The 9,611-nt window shown below is 47.6% G+C and overlaps 1 protein-coding gene across 1 annotated transcript; it reads left to right on the top strand.

The window, feature by feature from the left end:
- The first annotated feature begins 4,899 nt into the window (after nt 1-4,899).
- LOC120661365 (probable serine/threonine-protein kinase PBL19) lies at nt 4,900-9,611 on the top strand. The gene is made up of 4 exons (XM_039940213.1): nt 4,900-5,676; nt 7,643-7,903; nt 8,398-8,520; nt 8,853-9,611. Exons 1-4 carry the CDS (start codon nt 5,251-5,253, stop codon nt 9,282-9,284), a joined length of 1,242 nt encoding a protein of 413 aa, XP_039796147.1. The 5' UTR covers nt 4,900-5,250; the 3' UTR covers nt 9,285-9,611.

Here is a 9,611-nt window from a genome sequence, read left to right as displayed (position 1 = left end):
TCACCTCTGCGCCTGCTGGATTCCCTTCTTGGGGACGCTGGACGATCTTGACGCGACGGTGAACGCGGTCTCTTTTTAAACGGCCGATCGTTTTGAACGGCCTTTGTATACTTGTTCAACAACTGGTTGAAGGTGGGCTTTTGATTAGCAGTTCTTCCCTGCACCTTCACTTCGTTGGTCTTCCAAGTACCCACTTCCGGACGTTTCGGCTTGAAGGTCCAGGGACGGTCACTAGGGCGGTCTAACCGGTTGGAAGAACCGGTCTGACCGGTCGTGCCTGATCAGCAGACCGATTTTCTAATGGAGAACTCCCTTGCCCCCCGAGTCTGGGATTTCTGACAATGATCTTCAGAGTACTCTTGCCATCATCAGTTTTCTCTTTGATAACTTCTCGGGCAAGGATCTTGTCACTTGTGTTCATCGGTCTTGGATCACCGATGACAACATGCTTTCCCTTAGCTCCTTCGGCTTGTTCCGGCCGAATGAGCACCTTTGGATTGTTCAATTCCAGCGTATGAATAGGGAAAGGAGCTTTGTCAATCTGCATCTCAGAAAGTACCAATCGTCCTTCATTAATGGCCGATTGTACCTGTCGACGAAAAACATTACAATCGTTAGTAGCATGAGATGTAGAGTTATGCCACTTACAATATGCATGTCGTTTAAGCTCGTCGGGAGATGGAATAGCATGCGATAATCGGATGTTACCATTCTTAAGCAATTCATCAAAAATCCGATCACACTTAGAAACATCAAAAGTAAACTTCGGCTCCTCCTGCCGATTCTTTTGAATCGGCTTGAGAGACGGAACCGAACCGGGTTTGGCCTTTGATGGCCAAACAAATTCGGCGGCATATACTTCCTTACTATCATCGTCCGAACCATCCGAATCATGATCAAGAATGTGTGTGTTTGACCGATGAGGCTTGAAAGTATCTTTGGCATTTTTAAGTTTAAATTCTAAACCCATGACTTTGACTTGCAAGAAATTCACGGTATGATATTCAAAGCCCTCAAGTTTCTCTTTCAAATAAGAACGTAAACCATTAAATGACAAATCCGCCAAATCTTTTTTCGGAAATTGTCAAACTAAACACCGATTTTTAATCTCTTTAAATCTTTTGAAATAATCCGAAGAAGATTCATCACGTCCTTGCCTAATCGATGTTAAATCCAACAATTTCGCTTCGGTTTCCCCACTAAAGAAGTGATCATGAAATTTACGCTCCAATTGAGCCCAATTGCGAATAGAGTTAGGAGCAAGTGAAGAAAACCAAGAGAAAGCTGTTCCAGTCAAAGATAAAGAAAATAAACGCACACGTAAAGCATCATTAAAACCAGCTTCCCCTAACTGCAATACATATTGACTAACGTGTTCCCAAGTTGTACGAGAATCATCACCATTAAATTTAGTAAACTCAGGAATACGCCAACCAGCAGGAAAAGGAGTGAAATCAAACTCAACGGGGTAAGGTTTTTGATATAAACGTGTAGTACCCATATCCACCCCAAGCTTATTCTTAATCGCATTTGCCAGATCCTCTTTGAACTTAAGAAGATCGGCTTGATAGTGCTGGCTGGTATAGAACTCAGAAAACCGATGTGCATTAGGATGTCCATGCGCCATTGTCTGTAATGAAGTTGGGATCGGTCCTTGATTAGGTCCAGATCCCTGTGATACTCCCGCTACAGCAGTAGTGCGGGGCGGTGTATAAAGTGACAATTCATTAGTTCGGCTAGGGGCAGCCGAACCTGGAATTGTCTCGAGAGGCGTCGGCGACGGCACTGAGTAACCGGTCTGACCGGTCTGGTAACTGGTCTGACCGGTCATACCGGTCTGACCGGTCTGTGGGACCGGTCCGACCGGTGCTGTGTGCACGGTCGATGGTGGCGGGGTTTGCCCTGAAAACGAGTTCAGCGGCATACCATAAAGTGGTTCAGATGTGAACTCAGGGGTAGCTGAACTCGGATCTGATGAGTTAGGATCTGACATAGGTTGTTTACCTTTAAGCGCATCAACATCAGTACTCAATTTAACTAACATGTCACCTGTGGCAGCTTGTGCAGCAATAATCTTCTGATCCATTAAAGATGACATCCTATCAAACATATCAGATGGAGAAAGGCTTACATTGGGGATCTCTTCAATCTTATCCTGGTTAAGCTTGAGAGACGGCAGCACGAACTCCTCCACCCTTTTGACGAGGCCACCACGATCCTTCTTGAAGCCCTTCAAGAATTGTGCCTTGACGTGCTCCTCCACAAGAAGGTAGGCTTTGCGTTCCTCCTCGGTGAGCTCCTCCATGGTGGCCGTGATGATGTTTTCCTTGTTGATTTCTGAAGAGCCCATCTTCTTCAGGGAGTAGATCAAATCGGTTTTAAAACCAGATTAATCTATCCCCAGCGGAGTCGCCAAAAAGTATGTTGACACAGAATCGCGCCAACACACTCGAATGCGCTAGAACGCACGAACGATCGTCAAAACGATCAACACCCGCGAAACCCTGGGCGGACCGGTCTGACCGGTACCGTAGACCGGTCTGACCGGTGCCACTCAGAACGTCTTCAAACGCCACCGGGACGAAGGAAGAAAGCAATCTAGGGTTGGAAAAGGCTAGGGTTTGAGATATAAAAGTAATGCGATTTTTGTATTGATTCGATTGGGGAATAACATCAATCGGCCTTAGCCTTTATATTTATAGGCCGGGGAAGACGTACCCCTTCACGAGTAGGATTACATGAGGACTCTTTACAAAAAATCTCATTCTACTCGGACTGTACAGACCTGACCGGTCTGACCGGTCGGCCCGACCGGTCAGACCGGTCGACATCAGCAGATGCCAAATTTGGCTGTCAACAAAAACATTGAAAGTAAGAATTAAACCCTAGATGCTTTTCTGCAAAACATCTACCAGCCAGAAAGCCGTGCATATCTAGATAGGGGCTATGTATACCCCAGGTCGGGTAAGCCTTGCTGAGTATTAGTATACTCAGGGTTTGTTGGCACAATTATTATTTCAGGACCCCCGGATGTCGACTTCTGTCCTTGCTGCACTAAGTTCATCCGCCGGGATGCGGGGGGATGGGAGGTCGTGGAGCCAGACGTTTAGTTAAGGATCTCCCTAGGGTATACTTTTGATAGATGTGGGCCCCTTTCCTCTAGTTGAACCGGATTTCAGTAATGAAAAGTTTGTAAATTATGTATTTATTCAAACTTAGTTGTAAAACTTAAGGTAAAATCTTATGCATATTTGTTGTATTTTCAAATGCGTGTCGTGCTTGTACCATCTGCGCTCACCTTCGCGTGGGACTACCGGTGATGTTTCGATCGAGCCATGGGTTGAGAAAGGATCGCCAAATTAAGCCGTTAAGCTAATAAGCCCGATTTATTCAAATGATAGCCATCAAAATTTGCCGGTTTGGTCACACCCACGGCCCGCGCGCGGCGACGCCTCGCAAACGCAGCCGTCATCTGTGCTTTGACCGTCCCGCGTGTACCTGTTCAGAGCTCAGCTCGGATGCGTCGATGTCGTCTTCCTCCCTCCGAGGAAGAGGAGAAAGCCGCACCGCACCAGCTGTTTTTTTGAAAGAAAACCGCACCGGCTGTCTGCCCGCGCCTTTTTTTTCCCCACTCTCTTTCTGTTGTTTGAGTTCACTGGAAAATGGCGCAGGAGAAAACGGTTCCGGTGTGTGCTTTAGTTAGTTCGTTCAGCAATTTTGCACGGTCTAAACACTAAACTGAACTTTTTTTTGTCGTGAGCAGGTGCGGCATCAAAAGCTGATCAAAAGTACCTTTGGAACATGTCGAATTGTCGATCATGGATCTCATGGATCACGAAGTCGTAGGGAAGTCCAAGATATGTCGTCCGGCCACGCCAGCTGTTGGCAAACAAAGGCCTGCTCGGTCTTTATCCTACTTCTGTTTTTATTTTTGTTCAAACGTGCACCCTCTGACTAGTTGGAGATGATTCAGGCCCTGTTTAGTTTCCACCCCGTAAACACAAAAAAACCGTAAACACAAAAAAATGCAAAGAAATCTTACTAATTTGAAGTACTAAATGAAGTCTATTTACAAATTTTTTTGCATGGTTGGGGTGTAAATCGCGAGACGAATCTAATGAGCCTACTTAATCCATGATTTGCAACAGTGATGCTACAGTAACCATCCACTAATTATTGATTAATCATGGATTAATTAGCATTATTAGATTCGTCTCGCGATTTACAACCCATCTGTGCAAAAAGTTTTGTAATTAGATTTTATTTAGTACTCCAAATTGACAAGATTCTCATACAATTTTTTTTTACAAAAACATGTAAAACAAACTAATCAGGGCCCAATTGATTGAGCAAACCAGTCGCATCTCCTTTTCCTCACCATCCTCCACTGACGTCTCATCATTCGTCAGAGATCTCCACTTGCAAACCAATTCTAGGATCCCACACAAACACAAAAAAACACAAGAAACAATTCAGAGTTCCCACCTGCCAAAACACCCAAAAGACTCCGGGATCAGAAGAACGAATCAAGCTACTGACCGACGAGACGGAACGAACCCAATGTGCAACGGATCCGTAACGCAAGAGTTCAGCAGAACCCGGAAGCACAGCTGGACCCCATTGTAACGCAAGATTTTTCTTTCCGGTCCCCGAACTGAACAGGCCTCAATTTCAGAAAAAAAAAAAGAAGAACTGAACAGGCCTCCCAACTCCCAAGTCCCAGCTCGTCGCGTCCGGATGTGCCCCCTCTACCCAGAGCCGTCGCCATCCATGCGTAGGTATGACCCGTCAACACGACCACACCGCGTCGCCCCGCAACCGGACGTGACGAGCCACCAGAAAACCCCCGCCCCCTCCCCCGCGCTGCACAAAAGGGGAGCCGAGGACGCGCGCCCGCTCGCTCTCCCGCACGGCACAGCGCAACTCGACACCGCACCAGCTGCGCCCACGCACGTACGCGCCGCGCCCCGTGCCCCGGGGGCTTTCCAATCCTTTCCACGCTGTCGCCGCGCGCGCTCTCCTGCGCTGCTCCGTCCGTCCCCCCTTCCGGCGTTCACACCGCCTGCTCAGCCTCGCGTCTTACAAAGAGGCGCAGGTGCGTACCCTCCGATCCCCCTGAGAGGCGGCACGGCGGAGAGAGCGGCGGCGGCGGCGCGAGAAGCTGCTCGTGTCGGCGACTCGATTCGAAAGCCGCCGGCTTTCGCAGAGCTGCTGCTGCTGCAGCAGCAGCAGCTTGTGCCGCGGGGGGCCATGAGCTGCCTGGGCTGGTTCAAGCGGAGGTCGAGGAGCGGCGGGGCGTCGTCGGGGAAGCGCGGGGCGTCGGCGCCGCCGTCGTCGGGCCCGGCGACCACCACGACGACGACCACGGTGTCGGGGGTGAGCACGAGCCGGTCGGACGACTCCGGCGCGGTGCGGCCGGTGAGCAAGTCGGCGGGGTCGGCCGCCTCGTCGCAGTCGCAGCGGAGCATCTCGTCGCTGTACGAGGAGCGGGGCCACGGCCAGCTGCGAGTGTTCGACTACGAGGAGCTCCGGGCCGCCACCGCCGACTTCGGCCGCGCGCAGAAGCTCGGCGAGGGCGGCTTCGGCAGCGTCTACAAGGGCTTCGTCCGCGCGGCCGACGGCAAGGGGGACCGCATCCCCGTCGCCGTCAAGAAGCTCAACCAGCGCGGCCTGCAGGTGCGTACGTGTTCTGCTTGGTTGCTTGTTCTCTCTCCTCTTGTTGCCTAATCTCCCAGGGCGTGCGCATGCCATCTGCGACTCTGAAGTCAGTTCTCCATACCACTCTGGTCTATTTCCCGTGATAACTTGTGTCGCTAGATAACAATATTCAGAAGTGGACACTACATTTACGGTGTTGTTGTAGGCAGGTTTTCCGTGTACGTTTTGTCGGAGAAGAGGTGGGATCAGAGAAATAATTCGCGGGAATTAGAATGGGGGAGATCTCTTGCATGTTTCAGGGAAAAAAAAAGGGGGGGGCAACTGACTTTCATGTTTTTCTTGATAGTAATCTTCAATGGCTGGCTAGTCCAACCATTGCTGAGAGCATTGAGAAGATGATAAATATGCGGGCAGAAAGAAAATATGCTCTTAAGCAGTTTAGCTTCCATGGCCATGGTTTTAGGCAATTATTATTTTTTCTTTCAACCTGTTTATCTGCAGGAGCAGTGCATATTTCTGCCAGATTCAGCAACAATCTTTAGAAAATTTAAAATAGCTGAATGAAAAAAGATGCATAAGTACATAGAGTTTGATTTATGCATTTTCCAATATGGCGTTTGTTGATACTGGTATGCATTGTTAGGATACTTGGACTTCTCTAGATACAGACAATTTAGGAGGAAAGAAAAAGAAGTGTAAAGAAGAACTTTCCAGGATCACTTAGAGTCGTATTGACTAGAACAGACTTGTTTGCTTTGCATTTGGACAATGTGTACACATAAGGCGAACGTACGAAACGATATTTTGTAGTATTGATTGATGCTTGTTGAAAACATATTTAGAGTTCATGGGCCCCTTCAGTGGGTGTTACTAGATCCCATATGAACTTCAGTCCACTTCAGATGGCTTTTCTAATTGTCAATTTGCAAAAAATTGTTAAGTAGCTGGGAGAAAATTGCCGTGCCTATTGTAATATTTGCGATACAGGACCAATGAGGACACCTCATAGCTTTTGTTTGGAAAACTAAATGGAGGGGAAATAAATAGATAACTATTTGGTTACTCTGATTTCCAGCCGTGGAGAAAAATAATTGTACTTTGACAAATCTGAATGTTGAATATACACGATCATACAATAAAGAGCTGGCAGTAACCATATAAACCATGGATGTACTTTTTCATATTTCAGAGGAGAAGTATGATGTCCAGAAAATGATGTCAACCAACGATCTAGTCATATTCAAAATTGCAGTATTGAATTTACTCAATCAAAGGAGACCAGTGGATAGAATGGAGCTCTTTGCTGGGCAACCTATGTGTTCATGATGCTAATCATAATTGACTACTATACTTACTAAGAGACCAAATCTCGGTACACCAATCTGCAAAGAAAAGTCAGCTATCATTGCGCATGATGCCTCTTTATTCATTGTTTAACATTGCAAATGATGAGCACCTGATTTCTGATTGTTGACTGATCAATAGTAAAATATATCATCACAGGGGACTTTAAGCTATTTATTTGGTAAAGTTAATGGATCTGTTTTGTTCCTTTCTTATTCTGCGTGTTGGGATGTTTTCAGCAACACAAAATGGTGAAATAATAATATGCCCATTTAGGTGTTAAGGATATACTTTCCCGAAAGGAAGCTGATTCCTCCTGAGGTAGTTGCAACTGACACTGCTGTCAATGGGAATCGATCAAAGGATTGCCTTTAGAATACAAGACTATTTCAAGCTATATAGTCTATGTTGAACAAAGAAAGTGACGATGTTCATATATAAATTAAACATAATTCTCTGGAAAGAAGCACTATTTTGAGTATTTAGTGCCCTAGTATCTAATGTTCTTAGACTATTAGAAAATATTTGTACACTGCTGATTCATTTACTTCGTTGGATGTTTATATGGTTATACTATATCTATTTGCACATCCTTGTGTTTTCTAATAGTTTGCATTTTCTCTGAATTTTGCTGTACCAGGGACATAAGCAGTGGTTGGCAGAAGTACAGTTTCTTGGTGTTCTGGAGCACCCAAATCTTGTAAAGTTACTTGGATATTGCGCCGTTGACTCCGAAAGAGGGCCACAAAGATTGTTGGTGTATGAGTTTATGCCGAACAAGAGCTTGGAAGACCACTTGTTCAGGCGAGCTAATCCTCCTTTATCGTGGAACAAAAGGCTTCAAGTTATCTTGGGTGCTGCCGAAGGATTGGCCTACCTGCATGAAGGGGTAGAAGTTCAGGTATCCTTCAAACCTGCACCATTGCTTTGCTTGCAAAGAATAGTCTATCTTCATTCCTCCATGGTTTCTGAAATCGAAAAGCGTCCTAGATAGCGAAAGCCATCCTGTCTACCTGCCTCAAAGATTCCAGGCAGCCAACTCATTTTCTTAAGGCATAGTTCCAGCCTTGCGTATCCAATTTCTCAAGAATCCTAGATGCAGCCAGCGTATCCAATTTCTCTTCTAGCTGTGCTATTGTACCAAAAGTTCCAGCCTTGTCTAGCATCAAGTGCCTTAGTAAAGCGAGTTCTCCAGCTGATTGTTGTCAGCCATCAAGCAAGTTCAAAATATCACCCTTTTTTTTCAGGCTAACATTAGTGCTAAGTCCTCATTGTCTCCTGTTTTGTAACGTGGGCCACAATACCTCTGTTCTTTTTTTGCTTGCTGACAACTGACGAGTCTTTGACTCAGAAAAGCTAATCCTTATGTCGACCCCCAATTTTGTGTTTTGGTAGGTAATCTACCGGGACTTCAAGACGTCGAACATTTTACTGGACAAGGACTTCAGAGCCAAGCTGTCAGACTTCGGGCTAGCCAGGGAAGGACCAACTGGAGCAAACACCCACGTCTCGACTGCGGTATGTCTCCCCCAGTCTAATCGGGAGTAACCTCGCCTCGTCCATCAGTTTGATCAGGCACTGAAGGCACACATACTAGTTGCAAGTTAGTCAATACTAGTACAGTACTTTGGCAACACAATGCACCTATGCTTCCAGTGTCAATTGCGCCTTCGCTTTCATTCGACGCGTTCCATGCACGGCACTGGAATTTGACTCTGAAAACAACCTATAAGCTAGACGCCATGCTGACGCAGGACGTGAAGATAGCACGAATCTGTCAAATCTGCTGCCTACCGCGACAAAATCTGTTTGGTTTTGACAGCTCCGTGGCGTGATTTTTGGTGCCACAGGTCGTCGGGACGCAAGGGTACGCGGCGCCGGAGTACGTCGACTCGGGGCACCTGACGGCGAAGAGCGACGTGTTTAGCTTCGGCGTGGTGCTGTACGAGATCCTGACGGGGCGGCGGTCCCTGGACCGGAACAAGCCGGCGGCGGAGCAGAAGATGCTGGAGTGGGTGGCCCAGTTCCCGCCGGACAGCCGCAACTTCCGGATGATCATGGACCCCAGGCTCCGCGGCGAGTACTCGGCGAAGGCCGCGCGGGAGATCGCCAAGCTGGCCGACAGCTGCCTGCTCAAGAACGCCAAGGATCGGCCCACCATGGGCGAGGTGGTCGAGGTGCTCAGGCGCGCCGTGCAGGCGGCCGAGCCGGATAGCCGGTCACCCGGTGCCGGCGCCGTCAGGGGGAGGAGAGGCGACGCGGCCGCGCCGTCCAGGAGGTGATTGCTATTGCTATGCCACGGTGTCATCGCCGGCAAAGGCTCTGGTTGGCTTGAGTCGAAGCTAGCTGGTCATGGAACGATGGAAGGGAGACTGATATGCGGCTGTCGTCAGACGTGACACTGACAGCACACAGAGAATGTTAGTTTTGGGTCTGTGTCGGTGAGTGGCGGGGGCTTACAAATATTTTTCTGGCACATTACTTGGACAAATAGAGACGATTCGGCGGATTGAAGTTTTAGTTTTCTTTTCCCTTTCCCTTTCGAAAGTGAGAATTTTAGAAGAATTTTGCACCGGCTCTAAAAAAAGAATGAATTTTGCACTGGGTTT

The sequence above is a fragment of the Panicum virgatum genome, chromosome 2N, assembly GCF_016808335.1.
Source record: "Panicum virgatum strain AP13 chromosome 2N, P.virgatum_v5, whole genome shotgun sequence".
Lineage (NCBI taxonomy): Eukaryota > Viridiplantae > Streptophyta > Magnoliopsida > Poales > Poaceae > Panicum > Panicum virgatum.
The sequence above is the reverse complement of the archived record's forward strand: the minus strand, read 5'-3'. Positions and strand labels throughout refer to the sequence as shown.

Excerpts from the sequence above, each read along its gene's own strand:
- LOC120661365 (XM_039940213.1), top strand. The coding sequence starts at position 5,251 with ATGAGCTGCCTGGGCTGGTTCAAGCGGAGGTCGAGGAGCGGCGGGGCG. Across the intron at positions 5,677-7,642 it reads TCAACCAGCGCGGCCTGCAG|GGACATAAGCAGTGGTTGGC; the intron begins GTGCGTACGTGT and ends TTGCTGTACCAG. Across the intron at positions 8,521-8,852 it reads ACACCCACGTCTCGACTGCG|GTCGTCGGGACGCAAGGGTA; the intron begins GTATGTCTCCCC and ends TTGGTGCCACAG.